General features: G+C 52.6%; 4 protein-coding genes across 4 annotated transcripts; 3 read left to right on the top strand and 1 right to left on the bottom strand.

The window, feature by feature from the left end:
• Positions 1–4,950: 4,950 nt before the first annotated feature.
• J4E84_006485 (uncharacterized protein) lies at positions 4,951–6,858 on the top strand (the record flags this gene model as incomplete). The annotated part of the gene is made up of 5 exons (XM_049389074.1): positions 4,951–4,993; positions 5,064–5,186; positions 5,246–5,357; positions 5,407–5,611; positions 5,659–6,858. The coding sequence occupies 5 exons, from the start codon at positions 4,951–4,953 to the stop codon at positions 6,856–6,858; spliced, it is 1,683 nt and encodes a 560-aa protein (XP_049243348.1).
• A 7,492-nt stretch (positions 6,859–14,350) lies between these two features.
• J4E84_006484 (uncharacterized protein) lies at positions 14,351–16,021 on the bottom strand (the record flags this gene model as incomplete). The annotated part of the gene is made up of 3 exons (XM_049389073.1): positions 14,351–15,302; positions 15,391–15,917; positions 15,995–16,021. 3 exons carry the CDS (start codon positions 16,019–16,021, stop codon positions 14,351–14,353), a joined length of 1,506 nt encoding a protein of 501 aa, XP_049243347.1.
• A 546-nt stretch (positions 16,022–16,567) lies between these two features.
• Positions 16,568–17,998, top strand: J4E84_006483 (uncharacterized protein; the record flags this gene model as incomplete). The annotated part of the gene is made up of 3 exons (XM_049389072.1): positions 16,568–17,617; positions 17,672–17,737; positions 17,783–17,998. 3 exons carry the CDS (start codon positions 16,568–16,570, stop codon positions 17,996–17,998), a joined length of 1,332 nt encoding a protein of 443 aa, XP_049243346.1.
• A 1,127-nt stretch (positions 17,999–19,125) lies between these two features.
• Positions 19,126–20,591, top strand: J4E84_006482 (uncharacterized protein; the record flags this gene model as incomplete). The annotated part of the gene is made up of 2 exons (XM_049389071.1): positions 19,126–19,231; positions 19,294–20,591. The coding sequence occupies 2 exons, from the start codon at positions 19,126–19,128 to the stop codon at positions 20,589–20,591; spliced, it is 1,404 nt and encodes a 467-aa protein (XP_049243345.1).
• Between the last annotated feature and the right edge of the window lie 149 nt (positions 20,592–20,740).

Below are 20,740 nucleotides of genomic sequence, written 5' to 3'. Positions count from 1 at the left end.
TACAGCATCAAGTTTGGTACGCCTAAAGTCACTATGGATATGATATGGCAAGGGTCAGCATGTGTAGCTTATCGTAAACAGACTTCTGTAGCTATCCACAGGTTCATCCATGTTACTCACACACCACATGGCATCTCGCACAGCAGCCCGTAGTACAACGCTACACTAGACATCAGCAACACCAAAACACTTATCCCCAGAGTATAGTCAAACCCTTGCTTTTGCGAAGCTATACCAAACTCATAGTATGCTGCCTTAAAAAAGCAAAGGCAACCTCCATGGGTGCCCGTCGATCAGCACCCGATCTACGATATCCTTCATGCACGACACCTTCAGCTTCTTCTAGAATCGCCACTGGGGCGCTCGAGGAAGTATTCTTCCGTCCAATACTTTCATAGTTGGGAATCGGCAGATCGCCATGCACGGCACGTGCCGCACAGCTGGCTGATATCGGGCTAGCTAGGGCTGAGAGTATGTGGAGTGTTGGGGGTTTACCCGATGATAACCCGGGTGGTGGTGGTTGTGGTTGTGGTTATGTGTCTTTCTTCTTCGCCCTCATTCTGCCTCCTTCCTGTTCGATCGCCAGAACGAGTGAGATCTAGTGGGACTTGATGTCGATGATGCCTCGACTGGAGGATGTCGACACCTGCATGGAACATACTTCTCTTTTTGTGACGTGCATGAGTGAGGCTGTACTCTATTCGGTAGAAGTCACATCAAGATAGCTTCCATAAGATCAGCGAAAGCCGTGTTGTGGTGGACATAAACCCCATATACGAGCAAGCCAATAGACCTGGCACAATGGCTTCACACTCCGTTCAAAACACGGTGAGTCGCTACCGCCTTCCTTCGCCCCTCATAGACTCACGCTCTTCGCAGCGGAGATGCTGGTGGTAGCTGGGTCTACGCGGGTCCATGCAGATCCGACTGCGCTCGCTACACACCACTATACCAAGTCCACAGTGCGTCCGTTCTCGCATGGAGAGTGTTCGAGACCAGAAGCCAGTCAAGTGACTGGCTCAGTAGCAAAAGAGCCCCAGCCTGTAAACAAGAACACTATCTGTTCCTTCCCTCATCTTCTGCACACATATGCCGTAAAACAACCAACGGCACAGTTAGCCTGTTCGCGGGCAGACAAAACAACCATCTCGCATGCTGCCTGATTCTTGTGGGCTTCGCGCTCGAACTTGAAGTCTTTTCGCGAGGGACTTTGGGTGTGTATATTGGTGGGCTGATAAGTTGATCACCGCGGTTGCTGCCTGAGTTTGAGTCTGGGCCCTCATTCACATCGCATCACTTGTTCCGTCTTCCTCTGCCTACACCACTGCATCTCGGCTGCAAGACGACAATACCTGCGCAGAGCCGGCACGCCACTCCTGCCCTCGATGCATCAAACGCCATCCTTGAAACCATCGCTGGTTTGCTCTTCCTCGTTGCTGTTATTTCCTTCTTTGTATTCGTTGGGTATTTCTGCATGCAGATACTTTTCCGCTGATTACCATCGATGCGACATGTAGGTAATGTCAGTCCCACACTTACTCTACGACATGAGTTCTAGGGGGTTGAAATCACTTGTAGACTACTTGTTGTGACACAGGAACCCTTGAGTCGTGGACTATAAGGTAAAGCTGCGTATTGTTGGTTCTTGACCTTTTACTCGTCGAGTATGGGTCAGGAAAGGTGATGGTTTGTCGTTTATCAACTAATCTTTTCTTGCTTAAGTCTTCGTCAATGATGATTCGTTGATCCTGCTTTCTCATCGGTACAGATAGGCTTGATGAAGGAGATTGCCTGGAGTTCCTGATGGACCAACCATCTGTGTTCGTGCTATTGTCTAGGAAACGATCGGCCCCTAAGAGTACGTCGTCCTGATTTTGCCACCTATCGTTGGAGTGCGAGCGTGTTCTAGATGTTGGGTGACTGTTACAAGGCTATCAAAGTGGTTGCCCATAGTTGTTTACAGCAAGTTGCTGAAGACCCTTTTGACCTCGATGTATTGCTCAAAGTGCGATGCCGTATGGTGGCGGATCGTAGTCGGGACGAGAATAGATCACTCCTGTTCAAGGGGAAGAACAATCACCTGGTATGATAGACTGTAGAAGCCTACGTTAATTCCTTGATCTACATGCTCCACCCCGGTGCAAGCTGCAGATATCTGTCCAATCTTTCCCTTGCATGGTGTACTCGTGATCACGTTGGCGGTGTGCTCCACTTATGAGAATATGGACAGGGTATGGGCGATCATCTCATCAATACCGGCCTTGACTCTTTTCTGGCAGTTTTCCGGGGTACATGCAAGCCACAATCATCGATTCTTTTGCCCGTCAATACAGCGATCAGCACGAGTTTTCCCGTCCTGGACCACGCATACTATCGTGGTACAAGAAATCATCTGCACACCCCAAACTCGTGCGTGCTGGGATATCCATAGCTTACGTGCATGAAGTGGAGGTATTGCACCTAAGCGATGTAGGGATGTGAAGACAGTTTTCGTCAGGCTTTTCAGCCACGTTAATGGCGACATAATCGACTCCCCCAATTTGGTTCTGGAGAGAAGGCTTTCAGCATCTTCTCCGCAGCATGAGTCCAGGCATTGCAGGACCACTCTGCGCTGGACGTTATTCAAACGCCACACACTCTTATATGTAGTCCGTGCAAACAGGCTCTGGTTCCGATAGCGCTAAGAATAGGCAAAAGCACTGCTCGCAGAGAGAGCTCAGCTGGAATGTCGAAGATAAGTGCTTCACATCCTGTGGGTGGTCCTCAGATGCATAATAGCGCTAGTACAAGACTGGAGTTTCCGGATGTGATGCATTCGGTAGTCAGCATTGCGGGATGTAGGTCCAGCCAATGAAGGCAACGGAGGACCACCAAGGGGCTCTTGACGCCCGCCTGTTGCAGATTAATGGATCCTTGTATTAAGCGAGAGTTGCAGAGGAGGTAGCTCATCGTGATCCTGATGTTCGTGGTATTCGACTTGGTTGTGCCGCCCGAGCGCATTTCCGTAGGGCTGGATCCCAAGACGCTGGATAGCAGCGATCGATAGCCGTAACACCACTGACTGGACAGACATTGGACTGCTTCGCGGGTGCGAAACCAGCAACAAGGCCTTGGGAACGGGGAAGCTGTGGGTAGAATACCGTTGCTCGAAGATTGGCTGCCAACGCATAAGGGGGCTGCGTCAGGAGTTTGCTGTGCCGCATGCAAGCAGGATGGGCGTTCGAAGGGTTGCCCTGGCATTAAGGTACCGACACGAGGTGTATGCGTCTAGGGAAATGAGCCACAACTGTAGCCGGATCCAAAGGTGATTTGGAGACAGCACTAGGGTGGGCGCACTGCAGCAATAGGGACTGACGAGGCTGAAGAAACCCACCTGGCTGCATGAAGCACGCAGTAGCCGCGTGGTTGTGTCCACATTGCTGCACGTTCGGAGGAAGCGGAAGTCTTCTAGAACGCGACCTCTTTAGCCTGGTGTGGGTGTAGTCAGCCGAAACTTTGTCCCTACGCGCACGCGAACAGACACGTGCAACTGCAGCGGAGTGCATCCGCGAAAGGGTCTGTTGTCTGTGCCCACGGTTGATGAGGTGTCGTGCAACATTATGTCAGTGGGAGGAACTGTTCGGGCCGGAGCGGTGGTGGACAGGGATTTATGCATGTCGACTCAGAAGGTCCCGAGAACAAGAATGCTATGACAATGAGGCCGTGGTGTTCGTCGCGAGGAGTGAGAAGTGAGAGTCAGTCCCGGAGAAGGCGCGAGGGGCTGCCAAGACTATTACGCCTAGGCCATAGAGGAGAGATTTGAAAGTTTATACAATGCGCCGCCGCTCTTCGTCGAGGTCTGCATGTGAGCACTGGCTCCTACTCTCCCCGCCTGCATTGCTAGGGTGCACGTATCTGATCATCTTGGCGACTGTTTGTTCTCTTGGACTTTTCGTCGAGGCTGCGCGAAGGATGCCAAAGCAATTCCGTTTGACGTGGAGTGGACTCGGCGGCTTGAGTACCCGCAGCTGGCTGGAGGCAGAGGTGGTCGCCCGTGGCACGGTTCTACGTTGTTACCTAGTAGAAGAAAGCGGGTCTAGAAAGAAGAAACTAGGAGACGCCAATCGGCGCCGGCTCCGCGAGGGCTCTCTGGGGTCTGTCAACGACGATGAAGGCTGTAGACAGGCTAACATCGGCGAGAGGGCCGTTTGCTGCCAGCATCGACGAGATGGTTGCAGAAGGAAATTGTCACGAACGCCGGACAAATGCATCGCGTGCTATGACTGCGCAGCGTCCCTGTGGTTGAAGATGTGTTTCAGCACGTGTCCGAGCTTAGCTAGGTAGTGCAGATCAGACGGGAGCAGAGCAAGACGACGACGTCCGTCTCGCTCCACCCCGGAAACCTTGGGCTCAGATAGAGTGCCCGTCCCGTGACAGCTCCGCGTGGGAGACGGGTGGACTGCACATGGCAGACGGGGGGATTGTTGCGTGCTGCAGCTGTACCCCAATAAGGCCAGCCCTAAATCTAGACATGCCATGGCGCTCGATTATCGTGCGGCCAGGCGTTGTGGTGTGGCTGGCAGGCCATGACTCTAGGGAGCGTCGACGCTTAGCTCTGGGGGGGTTCGGTCGCCTTTGATAGCCACTCGTGTGAAAGCAAGGATGCGACTCAAACGTGTTACCCATGCTAGTTCCTGCCGACGCTAAGGGCCACGCCTGCGAAACGTGCCTCTTCAATCCTGTCGGGCCCTCCTTTCGACGTGCTGCTCACTGCCATCACGAGTCCGACACCTGTTGCTTCTGCCTTAATAATCCCCGACTACCCGCCCGCCCAAGCCTGCCCTCCTGCCCACCGCCGCCCGCAACCACGGCCCCGTCCCCACCCGATCCCCCCGGCCAGCTTTCCCAGTCGCCTGATGCATTACTAGACACGCATTCCACTCTCCAGGCAGTCTGCCATAGAAGCATCCAATGGGTCAGAGCAACGGCAAGCCCGTCGTCTTTACCGACCAAGGTGCGTCCTAGATGAGAGACGCATAGGTGGATGCGTAGTGAAGAGAAGGGCATCAGACTAACACCATCAGTAAACCTCAACCACTTCCGGCTGCTGCGAGTCGTCGGCAAGGGCGCATTCGGCAAGGTGCGCATTGTCGAGCGCAAAGACACAGGTCTCACCTTTGCGCTCAAGTACATACGCAAAGATGAAGGTTCGTCTCCATGCCCTGTGCATCCTCCCAGCCCTACTCGAGCTGACGTCGTGTCACAGTCGTACGCTCGGAGAGCGTCCGCAACATCATTCGCGAGCGGCGCATGCTCGAGCACCTGAACCACCCCTTCCTCTGCAACTTGCGCTACAGCTTCCAGGACATCGAATACCTGTACGTCATACCCCCCAGCGATGAGTTAGCACGCGGCTGACAAGGGCAGATATATCGTGGTCGATCTAATGAATGGCGGTGACCTGCGCTTCCACATCTCGCGAAAGACATTTACAGAGGAGGCTGTGCGCTTCTGGATAGCCCAGTTAGGCTGCGCTGTGCGCTACATCCACCAGCAGGGCATCGTACACAGGGATATCAAGCCAGACAACGTGCTGTTGGATTCCGAAGGTCATGTCCATCTGGCAGATTTCGTAAGCTCGGTCCTCATCATGTCTCTGGCCATCACTAACGTCCCCAGAACGTCGCTTCCGACTTTGTCCCCACCAAGCCGCTGACGAGCAAGTCCGGCACGCTCGCCTATCTTGCGCCCGAGGTCTACGAAGGCAAAGGATACTCGTGCGAGGTCGACTGGTGGTCACTGGGTGTGCTCTTCTACGAGTGCATCTACAACAAGCGACCCTTCGAGGCTAGCAGCCACGACTCTCTCGCCGCCAAGATCTCCAAGGGAGAGCCCACATACCCCGTTACCAGTCCGCCCGTATCCATGCCCTGTCTACATGCCATTAGCTCGCTCTTGGAGAAGAACAGGACAAAGCGCATAGGCGCCATCGGATTCGAGTCCTTCACAGACAACCCCTTCTTCCGCCCCATCGATTTCATCGCGTTAGAGCGCAAAGAGATTCCGCCCGTCTTTATCCCGTCGAGCGACAAGACCAACTTCGATGCCACCTACGACCTGGAGGAGCTGTTGTTGGAAGAAGCACCGCTTGAGGCAAGAGCGCGGAGACAGAAGCCTAGAGAGGCGCTCAAGGACGATGCGACCGAGCAGGAGATCAGGGCTGAAGAGCTGCACAGGATGATTGAGACCCTCTTCGAGCCCTTCAACTACACCACCGCTGGTGACCAACGAACGCCTGCCGCCGTCGCAGTCGTAGATCCTCAAGATTCTGTCGGCGGCTCAAGGACGAGCAACCAAAGCGCACCGGATCAACCCCCCACACCGTCAGTAGATCCCTGGGGTCGCCCAGTTGCGAACAATCCCCAGGACGCAGAACTCCATCCCACACGCTCCGCCGCTACTGGCCGATCGACGCAATCTCCCAACGGCAGCCCTCCCCTTGCAACCAACATACTGAACCAGACCGCCAACACCGGCTCACCCACCTCGCAACGTGGCGAGCACGTCGACTATTTCCCCAACGACGGCTCCGAAGTCCCCACCCCCTCCTTCTCCCGCCCGATGAACAACCGCCAGCGAGGCTCGCAACGCAGCATCAGCACCAGCGGAGGCGTACAGGTAGTTCTCAACGAGACCGGTTCTTGGACTGAGATGGCTAACCAAAGTTCCGCCCTCGTACAGAAAGATGCCCAAGCTGAGAAACCCTCCGGAATGCTCGGCTTCCTCAGTCGCAAAAAGGGCCGGGACAGGAGTCCCAAGGCGAAAGAGAGGGGTGTGTTGGGTAAAGAAGGCGCCAGAGTCATCATCAGCAATACTTGAGATGCCTGCTCTCCTTTCCTCACCCTTTTCCGCTCGCACGCCTTCTTTCACGTCACGCCCACACAAAACGCCCTTTCTTCCAACGAGTTCCCTTGCCGTAGATGATGTTTTCCCAGGAGATTATTTTCCCGAGGCCGATTTCTTCTTCCTGCGTGGCGTTTTCCGGCGTGCTGTCTTAGGCTTCATACATGCCAGCCCCCCTACATCTCCTTCAGCGATGACGCCTGGAACATCATGGTCGTCGCTTCCTCTCCTTATCCGACCGCATCGAAGTTGCATAGTTCCACCACCCTGAGAAAAAAGAGGTGTGCGCGAAACGGGCGTTGTAGGCATTTGTTTTTTCCCATCAGAGAGACCGCAGGACACATGGGGCAGATGTTGACCCGTAAGCACAACGAACGAAGAACGAGATTAGGGTATAGATTGAGGAAGGCAAGAGAAGAGAAGGGACAGATGAGGCGCCGGCTTTTTCCTCTTCCCGAAGAAGAAAGGTTGCGCTGTTGTACATTTGGATGTGTGGGTATAGAGATGTCGGGACGCTGAATGCATGGGCTATGGGCAGCGCTATGTGCCGCCGCTGCTGTCGCCGCTATGAGATCTTACGAGTGGAGGTTATGCTGGGGATGGATGTTGTATTCGATAATTGTGCGCGAAACGTTAAATACCCATATTCCTACTCTTCACTTGCGCTTTCTCTGGACTGTGTTCTGCAAGTTGAATGTTGGCTAATGGACAAAAGTTGAGACAGACTTTTACTCTTCTCAGGAAAACCGGCACATGGCATTACTTGCCTCATTCCTCCTGGACTTCAGATTCTACACGCTCTTCCGCTCTCCCCTTTCCAATCCGTCTACGACATACTTTCACGTGTCTGTTGAAGTTGTCTTTCCGTCGAAATATCTTGTTGGGTGTAGAGCAGCCGGGGATGGTGCACTGGTATGTTTCATCACTGTCCAGATGCTGTTGGTGCACACTCTTCTTATGACGCTTCAAGTCTGCTGCTAGACCGAAGACCTTGCTGTTGCATAGTTCGCATGTATAGCGGCGGTCGTGTATACGGTAGCGATGGCTTCTAAGGGGATGTTAAAGAATGTTTGGTTGAAGTGCGGGCATTGATTACCTGAGTTCACCTGGTTTGTCAAATGTCCTGTCGCAGCTTGGGCATTCGAATGGCAGTCTTGCCCCGCCTGCCATATTGCGTAATATCAGCGCAGGCTCAGGTGCTGATGGCATCGCAGGTATTGTATGCCACTGGCTTTCCTCGACATTTGCATCTCCACCTTCTCGGAAAGGTAGTGCTGTCGCGAAATTCGAGACCGTATACACCTCGAGGAAGTCATTTCGATTGCCGTATAGGATACTGTATTGGTTCGAGGCTCCTTCCCCATTGTCATTCATCGCCTGCTGGCCTTGCGGGACTTGCCTAGTTGTTTTAGTCCACGCTTGTCAGGCATACCCAGCGTCAAGCTTACTCGTGTGGATCATTTCTTGGTCTTCTCGTAACAACTTCTATTGATCGGTTGTCTTCTGATGTTTGGCTCGAACCTGAGTCCAAAACACTGATTGAGCTGATGGCGTTGTCAACCGACGAAAGTGTGTCCACCATTGATGATGCTGGGACAGTCTCGCTTTCATCTGGACATATATCGTTCGATGATTCGGAGTATCTTGGAAGCTGGGTCTGTAGTCGGGGTATTCGCGGCGCGAGATGGGCAAAGATTATTGGGTTGGGCTCGAACTCCACATGCCATGGGTTGACTCCTGGATCCTGACAGTAGCCAGCCCGTTTGTAATCGCGTCTACTGCTTTCCGAATGGCTCTCTTGTCGAGCAGGATGTACTTTGATGGGTAGTGGGTTCCTAGACACTGATGACACACTATCAGTATGTTACTGCCTGTACTGGTAGCGGGAGGTCTAACGTTCGTCATGCGGCAGCCTCCTTAGATATGTGTCATCATCTAGCCCCAATATCTGCTTCGGACTCAACGTGATTCTCTTCTCGTTTCCCGCTGGTCCAGGTAGGGTTTGGTTCTGGTTTCGACGCCATTGCTGAAAATGGTTGCTCACAAATAGAGCCCATACGGCCAGTAGTACTGCGACGACGACGATTGTAACAAGGCCAATGATTCTTGATTCGACCATGGCGGCTTGAAGAAGTTTCGCAACACAGGCAGAATGTTAATGGTGTTCGAGAGAAAGAAAGTAAAGACTGAGGATGAAAGACAAGATTTCAGTCACATCACTGTTCCACGAGGCTACAAGAGGCATACTGTTATCTCTTGGCAAAGTCACACGCCCCATCACATATGCGCATTGCTACCTGCATTACCAAATCGAGCCTTTCACAAATTGTTAAACCAGCCAAACGACGTTGTCACAAATCCAAAGCTAATTCTTTCCCTTTCCCATATCCCCTGTAGATACCCGCCATACCCGCCGCCTTCGCCTCGCAGCTCCTCACATGTCTCGTAAAGTTGTCCTTCCGCTTCCACTCCTTATTTGGCGTCGGACACCCAGGTACAGTACACCAAGAGCGCTTATTGGACCGGAATAGGTCTTCATGTACCGTATGTTCGTGGCGTTCGAGATCGGCTCGTACCCCAAAAGGGCGCAAACAGACGTCGCAGACGTAGCGGAGATTATGTTGGCGGTTGTAGTGTTTTCTGCAGGGAAGAAGTTAGTATGCTTGGATGAGAAGTGAAGGTTGTCTTGACACTGAGAAACAAATGAGGCTACTTACTTTTGCTGGCCTGGAGTGCTGAACACTTGCCCACAGTCTCGGCAGATTAATTTATTGTCTGTCGAGGTGAACGGTGTCGCGGGAGAGTCAGCACCTGTTGACGGTGTTGTGATAACCGATGAACCTGGCGAGGGTATATGTGTGGCTGTCGAAGCGAAACTCAAGTCTGTTCTTGCAGAGCCAGGCGTGGACTTGCTGGACTGCGGACTTGCTGTGACATTCGTGCTCCGTGGTGAAGACGTTTTAGGCATCAAAGCACGCTGATGGTGACGACGCCGTTGCCTTGACCGATCGATATTCGTGCGCTCGCGGTTGTCGAATGACTCAGCCTCTGAGTTGTTGGTCTCTAACCGGCTTAGGTCACGGCCTGCTACTCTCTTGCGTGGTGCCAGGTCGGGAGTGGATGCTGGAACGAATACTGAAGCATGGTCTTCTGCTCCTGGATCGGGAGAATCGCTCGAGACTACATCATATATCGTTTCCCGTTGGATACTGGGTCCCCTTGAATGGTCAATTTGCATTTCCATCTCATCGTCTGAATGAGCTTTTGCGAGATCGTGACTTCGCGGCGGTGTGGATTCTTCTTGTGTGGTATCGATGTATGTTCCGTTACCATCAGGCGTTGGCTGGCGCATATCGAGCTCGTTGTGATCAGACATTTCTGTCTCTGGTAGAGGCAGATCAAAATCGAACGTAACGTACTCGCCGAGCCTTTGCACCTCAGTCTCCGGAGAAAGCGGCTCGATAGTTGAGATCACCTCGATAGGCGAAGTCGCGTCTGGTTTGTTCGATGGGCTGGGACGTGATGTTGGGAAAATCACGGGGTTTGGGCGAAACTCAACTTCATGTGGATCAACATAAGCTTGTTGAGGCGGGTGATTCTGCAAGATTCCTGAACTGTTACTATTCCAAACATTTGCAGGAGCAATATATAGGCTTGGTCGGGCTGCAAATATCTTATCAGCTGACGCCAGAGAGTAGCTAGGGCCAGACTTACCTCCGTAAATTGATGATCGTTCCAAGCCAAACCTCGTGCTAATACCAAGAATCCGCTCGATGGCACTACGCTTTTCGGTCTTTGAAGTGTCAAGTGTTGTCGAAGTGGTCGGCTGAGACGTTGGAGCTCTATTTAAGGCCGGGTGTTGGCAGTGTTGTGGTTCCGAGTATTCAGGTGGTAGGGCAGCCTTTTCGTCTGCTAAGCTTGAGGCTGCAGCTAGCTCGTGTACCTCGGGTTGGGGCTCGGGTATGAGCTCAGATGCGGGCTGAGATGCGACCGATTCACTTTTGAGCTCGTGAACAATTGTCCCTCCAAGCTCGGACACGCTTGACTGCGTCTTGGTCCCCCTTCTTCTCTTCCACCAGAATAGCCAGCATGTTGCTCCAATAGCAACGGCACAGCAAGTGACTAAGACAGTGATGCCAATTACGGTTGAAGGAGCGTTGGCCGCAGGTAAGGCTCGTTTGCTCCGAGAAGGAGCATCCTGCAGAATTGCGGAGCGGACAGCGAAGACGATGGGGGCCATATCGCCGGTGTAAGGCTACTCAACAATGAAAGAGTTATTTTGAGGCAGCCAGAGACAGACCATACTATAATTATAAAGTATGCTGATAGACCATGAGGCTGAGTGAGGCATACTCATACTGCTGGGACGGAGCCAATCACAGGTGCAGGTCGCGCCAACTCGAAGGACTCCATCTTGCACAGCATGCAAATGCAGATTGCCCTCATACAATCAAGATAGATGACATGTCTTCCGCTTTCTATTGGCATATATCGTGAGAGGCGATACATTCACGCCGCCTCTTTGAACGGTTGCCCTATAGCATACGTCCGGAGAAGCGCAATGCCCACATACAGCCATACAAAGGGCACTCAACAAGGTGGATAGGTGTGTATATGGTGCGCCTCTGATGAATCTTGGGCCTGTGATTGATGCAAATTGGAGTCCTCCAACTACACTCGGTATGCCTCACGAGGCTGCATGTGGGCCCATTCCGTGCTCGGCTCGTAGTCTTTGGCGCAGATATCGCCCTTATGACTTTCCAAGCTCAAACTCTCGTTGGATTCGCTGTAGCGATGGTCCTCTCGCAACGCTGCACATGTCGTGTGAAGTTATCTTTCCGGGCGTATGTCTTTCCCGGAGTCGTACAGTCCATATTTGGGCATCGAAACAGTTTCGCAGGAATGACGCGCGTATCATATCGATGAACGTTATTTTCGTGCCGTTGGAGGTCTGCCCGTAGCCCGAACCTTGAGCTACAGATTCCGCAGGAGTATCGGAGGTTGTGTTTACGATTCTGGTGGTTTCTGACAAGTCCTTTGTTAGTATGAATCTGAAGATTGCTTGTGCATCAAGTCTACGTACCTTCTTAGGCCTGATGTTCGAAAGCTAAGGTGACATGAAGGGCATGGGAACGCCATATCAGTGCTTATCTCAGTTGATTCCGAAGGATTCAGTGAAGTTTCCGCTGTCGTCGATACGCTGGTCAATGACGAAAGCGGTGTTGCCGGCGAAGGAGACCCTATCGCGCCGCTGTTCGTCCAGACGTGAGATCTTAACGACAAGGCGACTGTGATGTCATCTTCGATGCTGTTTGAGGGCTCATTCGCCGGTACAATCGCAGCAAAGTTGATGAGTTCAACCGTCCCAAGCTTTTCTAAGCACCGCTCTTTACTCTTGAAAGGTGAAGATTCTTCTGACGTTGTGACAGGTGAAATATCATCTGCTGAAACTTCCGATATACTAGATACCAGGGTGGGTACCGTATCATCTGAAGATTCAGCATCGATAGATCGACGCCCTATCAAAGTACTTCCAAGATCGACTGTTGTGGGTGGGGCATGTAGATCCGGAAGAGATTCGAAGCTGTTCGTATTTGGGCAAAGCGTGTCAATGGCTTCTCCGGAGTTTGACGACGCTGCCAGATTTGCATCGTATTTCGTCTCTCTGCTTGTGTTTTGTTTCGAAGTATCCTCGACTGAGTTTGACAAATGAGCAAATATAACTGGATTGGGCCGGCACTCAACTTCCCATGGATCGACATAGGCAGCAAGATTACTTTCACATCTCCGGAGAGGAGATGGTAGTGCAGGCGCACCATCCATAGGTCTTCTTTTGAGCACGTCACGTCTACCATTCCAATAGCCGAATGTAGATTCTTCAGGTAATTGCGTAGGTTCAAAAGAGCCCTCAGCCTCGGAAATTGGCGTTCGAGAACCTGAAGCTACACAGGCCGGAGCTGCGGTAATCCATGGTTCTTTACCTACAGTAATGTAAGCTTCACACTTCAAGTTCCGTTAGGTCATTAGAGCACTTACGACCAAGAGATGTGATTTCGTCCAAGTATGAGGCATCATCGATACCCAGAACGCGTTTCGCATCCACCACGACTGGCTTTTTATCCTTCGTCGGTCCATGGGCGAACGATGGTCGTTCTCCAGAAGCATCGTTGTTCCAGGGCACTTCCAAGGTGGGGGAAGGCGTGTATCCGCTCCAGTTTTTGTTCATGTACTCTCTGCGTTCCCGTTGGTTCTTAGCGAATGTCGATCCAGATTCACTATGAAGTTCTGAACCCAGCTCGCCATAGTGAGCCGCGTTCTGTAGGTCCGGCGGCTGACGATTCCGTTCCCGACCAGCCGTGTAGAGATCTTTTGCGCAAGCATGACCTTTCTCAGCCTTGTCTACAATCGATGTTGACACACTCCTCGCCCTGGTGAAGATGCAGCTTCCCAGTTGAAATGCATAGATAATGGCCAGTAGAAGAAGCGCAACAAAGATAGATGCCAGAACGATCCCAGCTATTGCACCAGCTCCGAGACCATTGCTAGTGGTGGCGCGTGGCTGAAGCGACCGTGGTACAGTCCTGATATTCGATAGAACGGCCATGATGTGTAGAGGCTGGTAGATGATTTTCGAGCTAGAAACGTCTATGAAACGTCCTCACAGTGTTGTACTTATAACAACGACGACGGACGCTGGAGGCATAGTGACGGCGATCGATAGAGTCACATTAGATGGCTGGAAGAATGATATCTGCATGAAGGTTCTGCGATATAATCGAGACGATTTGGGAAGGTCTGCACGCGGCATGGCACAAGGCTGAGAAGAGCTGGAGGCATACTGATTTTGTCAGGGCTTGTCATTGGACAATCCACATATTGCCGCCATACTTCAGCCTCGTGGTATCTGAACGCGGCCTTGAAGCGCTAAGCGTGCCTCTAGTATGCTTCGACAAATTGGCCAACCTTTGTTGCTATGCATCGTGCCTTCTGGGTTCGTAGTTGATAGGACGGAAGACCGCGACTGAACGGGTGACAGCAGGATACCTAGGTATGGATTGGCAACAGCATCGTCGGCTGTGTTAAGAAGCGAGCGGGCACTACAACAGATGCCGGGTAAATGTCGCTGATTTGATTCGTGCCGCAGAGGTACCAGATACACAGAATACCACTCTGGCATCCGGAAGGCGGGAGATCGATGACTAACCCCGCTAGCTGCTTCCGGTCGAAACTAAGCCGCATTGTCTCAACCTTGGAAGTCACATTGCAGGTCGAAGCTGAGAGGAAGGAACTAATCGTTGGGTATCGAATATGAACGCCGTCTTTTCACGCGGCTCTCCATAACACGAGCGCAAACTCCTACCACCTAGCAAGAAAACCAATAAAGCAGCAAGCCATCAAGCTCCTATTTTTTCAAAGTCTCAGTTTCCAAGACCTGAACTTCCAAGGCCTGAGTTTCCAAGGCCTCTACCTAATGAGGCTTGATGCTGGACCTGGCGAGCCACAAGGCCACGCTCTCCTTTGCGACTTCACTGCCCCATACGCCATCAGCTCCGCCTCGTCGCCATTCCTCGCCAGACACGTCTTCGCCGCCACCTCGTGTGGCCTCGCCGAGTAGCACTTCCAGGTCGCGCTTCTGGCTGGACAACCAGCGCTTGAAAAAGGCCACGGGGTCCTTGGACATGCTGGTGAAGAAGGCGTGTTTCGCCTTCGACTGTCCGATTGCACCCATCAACAGCACGAGCTGCTCGTCAATCTTCTGGATCTCTTGCAGGGTCTGTATGCTATCTGGTCGGCGGAGGATGTCTTGGAACAGCGGCTGCATCGGGTCCTCGAGTGCTACCTGAACGTCGTATACGGTCGGTTCGGAGGGGGTCTTGCCGGAGTCGGCAGCTGGCGAGATGTAATCCTTGTCCACACGGATCGTGTATTGTAGTTGGATTGGTGGGAGAGTCGTGAGGTGTTGCTTGATGAGTTGGGGCAGGTTCGGGAAGAAGAAGTGGTCCTGGCCACCGAAGAGAGCCTTCAGCCTCGCGTCGCATGCAAACTTGCGCTCGTCGTCTTCTTGCTGTAGGTGCTGTGATCTCGCGTACTCCCAGATGCCCATGAGAACACCAGCGCGATCCTCCTCATCGGTGTCAAGCAGCTCGGCGAGAGGTTTGCTCAGGCGAAAGACCTCGGGGTTTTGGTACCGCTGTAGGTTGATCGTGATGTTGATGTTCTCGTCGCCCTTGCGCTCGAACTCGAGTTCGCTGAAGTTGGCTTCCTTCGCAGTGGGGTTCTCGGGTCGTTTCCATTCGATTTGCGTGAAATTGTCAGGTTGTAAGCTCTTGGCGCGGTCGAAATCGATGTTGATGGACGTGAAGTAGTGTGAGAACTGCTTGGGCTTCGCGGCTGGCTTTTTCTCGGCTCCGTCTTCATCCCTAGATGCTAGTCAGTTTTGCTGTACGTGGTAAAATCCGACCGACAGGCGCTCGAACTGGCGCCGGCGCAAGTAAAAGGTCGACATACATAGCATCGGCGTCCTTCTCCTCGTCCTCATCCTCCTCGAGGCCTTCGTCGCCGTCCTCGTCGAGCAGGCGGCCTTGGATCTTAACGCGGTATGTCGCGTTGTTCTCGCCGTCAAAATCGAAAGCGTCTGCGTCGAGGCCGGTGCTCTGCCAAGGCTGGTTCTCGGCGGTGTTTGATATCCATATGCGCATGGTGCCGTAGCGCGATGCGCGCGAATGGTGTTTTGAGTCCATGACATCCAGCTTCTTGCGCATCATGGTCGCATCCAGCGTGCGCTCGACCTCGCGCAATTCCTTGTAGCGGGCTACGGCGTCGCCGATGCACACGTCTTCCACGCCCTCGGGAATGTTCTTATCGGTCGGGTTCTTCGCGATTCGGCGCATCTTCTCGCGGCGTTCAGCTTCGGCGCGCTGCGAAGCCTGCATGTTGGCGTTGTTGTACTGCGGTTGCGCAGCCGGGTGCGCAGCGTGGACAATGGGGCCTGGGTTGCGAAACAAGTGAGCGAGGTCGTTCCTACTAATCATCGTCTTTTACGGAAGGTATGCGCAGGCGGTCGGTGCGATGGGGCGTGTTGGGGAAGCTGTGGTTGGCAATGGGTACTTACCTGGTCGCCGGGATGGCGTAGCTGCATTGTGCTGTTGCGGATAATTATATCCCCGTGCCTGATAGTTCGGTTGCATGGTGCAAAGTGTGCGAAAATGAACGGCAGCGAAGTTCGCGATGAAAGCGCGTCAGTGGAGATGGAAGGTGGATAGGATGGTAACTTCTTCGAGACGCGTCGAGGTTAGGTACGACTACGTGCATGCACGGATACTCTAGCTCCCCCTATAGGCCATGCGGGGCATCACCCCCACCCAGCCCTCGACTGCACAAGCTTTTCCATCTACTTCCAGCTTCATCGACATCAGGGACCCGCGTGTGATGTAAAATAGCAGCTTTCAAGAGGTGCTTCTCGCTGCTATTGGGGCCCCGTCTCATTCACTGCTTCAGCATCCGTCTTGGCACTCATTGACGCTCGTTCAGTGAAGCGATCTAGTATCCTCCAAGTTTATCTAAGCGTCATTATCGCTGTCCCCTGGTCTCCTTCTTCCTTTCTTTTTCTCCCATCTGCACCTAACAGGCAAGGCCAGTCGACACCCAGCATTCTAGTCTTTGGCGTGAGTGAAGAGAAGGAAGCATGGAGGACCAAAAGTCAAAGAAACCTCTCAGAAGAATTACCAACGTGCGTATACCGGATAAACCGTCGTCGACACTCTGGGACATCACGATCAACGATGGGAGAATTGCTTCGGTAGACAGCCATGTCAAGGACTCGGACACGCGCAGTGAAGACACGCTAGATGGAGGCAATCGTCTCATAGCGCCATCGCTTTGTCATGCCCACATCCACCTTGACAAGTGCTTCCTCCTACAAGACCCCAAATTCAGCGACTTACAAATCGAGAGCGGCGACTTCACGGAAGCCATGTCGATGACGGGTGAGGCCAAGTCAAGGTTTGAGGAAGATGATCTCCTGAGGAGGGGCGCGCGTCTCATCGAAGAGAGTATCCAGCATGGTGTGACCGCTATGCGGGCGTTTGTAGAAGTGGATGGGGTGGTGCACATGAAATGTTTGGGCGCAGGTCTCAAGCTGAAAGAAATGTTCAAGGATCGCTGTGAAGTGCAAATCTGCGCGTTCGCCCAGCTCCCGCTATTCTCTGGTCAAGACGGGGGTGAGGAAGTAAGGAAGCTGATGACCAGTGCTGCCTCGTTGGAGAAGGTGGCTGTGCTCGGAAGCACACCATATGTCGAGGATGATGAACAAAAGTCCAAGGATAACGTGAAATGGATCACGCAATTAGCACTCAAATATCAGAAGCATCTAGATCTCCATCTTGACTACTTCCTGGAAGAAGACAAAAAGCCACTGGTCTGGGATACCCTGGACATGTTCAAAGAGCTCAAATGGAACGAAAAGGCGGGAGACAGGCAAATCACGCTAGGACATTGCACCAGATTGACGAGATTCCGGAACGACGAGTGGACGCATCTGCGACAAGAAGTAGGCGACCTGCCAATCTCTTTCGTAGGCCTGCCGACCTCCGACCTGTTCATGATGCGAACACCAGAGAATGTGCGCGGGACTCTGCCGGTCGTTGAACTCATCAACGAGTACGGGTTCAATGCTGCCATTGCCGTTAATAACGTGGGCAACGCGTTCACACCGTACGGGAACTGCGATCCTCTGGTAAGACATCTCGCATACATGCTCATACAGAAATGTCGCTGAAACCGTGACTAGAGCATTGCATCACTAGGTGTTGGTCTTTACCAGGCTGGTACAAAGAAAGACGCTGAACTCCTATATGTAAGCAGCCGTTCAACACCCCGTTTGCTCATGCTAACCATGCAGGAAACCGTATCTACACGGGCAAAGACCGCTATTGGCTGCGATTCGACGTCTCTCGCCCTAAAGCCGGGTCAGCCTGCCGACTTTGTGTTGTTCGACCGAATGGACAGTGGCTGGCACTGCAGAAAGAGCGTGGTAGAGGTGGTGTATGATGCCGGGAATGCTCGCCAAACGGTTTTCAGAGGCCGGTTGATTGCATCGAAAGATACGCGAATGTAATGTATGAGGATTCTTCAGTGATTTTGATCGAGTTGGTGACACTGGAGGACAGTTTCTAGGATGCGACCTAGTATCTCAAACGTACGTATACAAACTTTACCCACTCCGCGCTTTTTGATCTGAGTCTATGCCTGTCGCTTTGTTCAGCAGCCTTAGATTGATCCATTGGGGAGAAGTGTGATGTTCCCCTGCGGTCATCGCGACTTCCTTCAGATGCAGCAGTCGTCCCAATGGGGCCTAGAAGACCCTGCTTGTGACACAGTATGTGCAAACAACCCGCGAAGACTCCTGCCCGCGCATTTCCACTCACTATACAAACGAGCACCTTATACAAGAGAAAAACTAAACACCTAGGAGCCTGCGTTGACTTTAGGTTACCTTCTTTGCAAGGTTTTAGGTTAATGTAGTCTGCAGACCTGTTTAGTTTTTCCCTTTTATGAGGTGCGAGCGATATTGCGTTTCCGCCTCCGCGAGACCGAAAAGCGGTGGGCGAGCCGCACTCACGTGTTTCATCTTCACTTCACCGGAAGGTGCAATCGCTGCTCACAGACCAGACTCGGCTATTTGAGGACCGAGCGCCTGTACCACGAGGCTCCAGCACCCATCAATTCTGCAAATATCTCGCATCAACGCCGGTATTGAGACTGGACTGAAGGTTGTGGCCAAGAGATAGTGACCGTGCTGCCGCCTGGACGAACGTCATGGAAGCTCTCGACAGCGACAACATGCTCAATATTGCGCAGCAATCGCGACACCCAACCGAAATGATCCACTCCGGAACGATCAACGGCAGACACGAGCACGTGAGTCGTGGTCATCAACCGACTATCGGGCAGGTCGTTTACATATTCCTGGACAACATCAAGGTGCGTCGTTGCTTTTGCACTTATCTTAGACCCTGCACCCTATACAAGAGAAAAACTAAACACCTAAGAGCCTACGTTACTGTTAAGCTACTAACTTTATAAGTTTTTATCTTAATGTAGGCTCTAGGGTATTTAGTTTTTCCTTTAAATAGGGTGCATTCCTGTAGCATCTGAGACTGACTATCGAAGCTCCGATTCGGTGAACATTCGACTGAGGTCATCAGCATCTTGAACATCCTTGGTACATTCCGAGCTGGAGAGATGTCGAAGAAAGACACACTCGTTGCGATCAGGAACACGCTTGGAGATCACGCAGACCTCAAGCAAGATCTTCTGAACATACTGTTTCACAGAGAGGCCTACTGGGGTAAGTTCTGACTATACGGAATGCATGTGAGACATATACTGACGTCGTGCGTCGACCTCCAGGCGTGGGCGACTTCGACTTTGGGTTCCGCCAGCCACTCCAACAACCTAGCCCTAGCCCTCAATTCCTGCAGCCGGCTCATCAGCCTCAGATGCGCTTACCCCGAATCTCTCCACTATGGCACGAGGATGATCATACCTACTATAGCCAGCCTTGGTCTCCCGTCACAAACGGTCCGATGCTCGATCATGCGCAGTCTCCCACAGGCAATCACTTCAGCTCACCAGCGATCTCTTACCAAACCCAACTGTCTCCAGCTCTCTCGCCAAGGAAGGGAAATACTACCACCGCTAGCCCATCTGTGCTTGGAGTACCCGTCGCTGTACCCATCGGCCAGCCCATCGACGAGATGCCCCCTCCATCAAAGAAACGCCGTCGTCGTCAAAGCTCAACAATCCAGGCTCAGGCGAAGGAGGAACCAAGAGAAGAAGATGCCGAGATCGCTGATCGACTCTCAGTCCCAAACCAGCCGGAAAAGAAGATCAAAGAGGCAAACACCCTGTCGCAAGGAACAGGAGGGCCCTACATTCACAGTCTGTGCGGCAAGGGATTTTCCGGCAGGTCAAAGGTCAAGAAACACCACTGGGGTAAGAAGCTTGATGATCTGGAGACAACTAGCGGTTGTTGGGCGAAGAACAAAAAGCCAGACGTGAGCTGGAACGAGCATCCGAGCTGCAGAGAGGGCGTCGCGCAACGAAAGCCTTCATCGGCCGTTCTGAAACCGAGGACGTTGACCCAAGAAGCCCCATTGGTGCCTTCGATGGTACCTACCTCTGAAGACCGCAACCATTCTTTTGCCGACACTTCGCGGCCCCGTCAAGAGAGTGAGCAGCCTATCGAAAACATGAGCTCTTATCATTCTCATCGGCTGCCTACCCGATCAAGTTTCGATGACCTGCTCACTGCTGTCAACGTCGCATCCGAGATCGACGCGCCACGACCACAAGGACGCATCGACTCAGTGGTCTCTCATCTCGATGCTCAGGCAGCCGCTGCTGAACAGAACAGGCAGTACATCACCAACTGGCAGAACGCTTCAGATGATCGTCGTGAGGAGTCTCTTGCATACGGTCGCCAGTACCCATACACTACACAGGGACTTGGCCTTCGAGGTGTTCACGTGCCAGTACACATGGCTTTGCCAGTTCTTGATGGATCGTACCAGTACCCTCCTCCCTCACGTTCTTTCGCCGATTCACACTGGAATAACGCCAACGAGTTGGAGTTAGACGGATCGAGGCGACAGTATGCAGCTCTCGGATCGCCGTTCTCACCTGGTGCAGATGCGGAATACCGTTAGGTCTAGCCAGCTAGCCAGTTTGCGCGCTCTACTGGGACGAAAACGGAGCAGGTCGCATGGAAAATGACTGCAAGCGTCAGCAAAAATGAAGCAGATTCCATCGAGTGCTGTAGTAGTTGGAGCTACAGAAGGAGTGTACGATTATAATC

The sequence above is a fragment of the Alternaria hordeiaustralica genome (genome assembly GCF_023758085.1).
Source record: "Alternaria hordeiaustralica strain BMP 2776 chromosome Unknown scaffold_12, whole genome shotgun sequence".
NCBI classification, from domain to species: Eukaryota; Fungi; Ascomycota; class Dothideomycetes; order Pleosporales; family Pleosporaceae; genus Alternaria; species Alternaria hordeiaustralica.
This window is presented reverse-complemented; position numbering and strand designations above follow the sequence as displayed.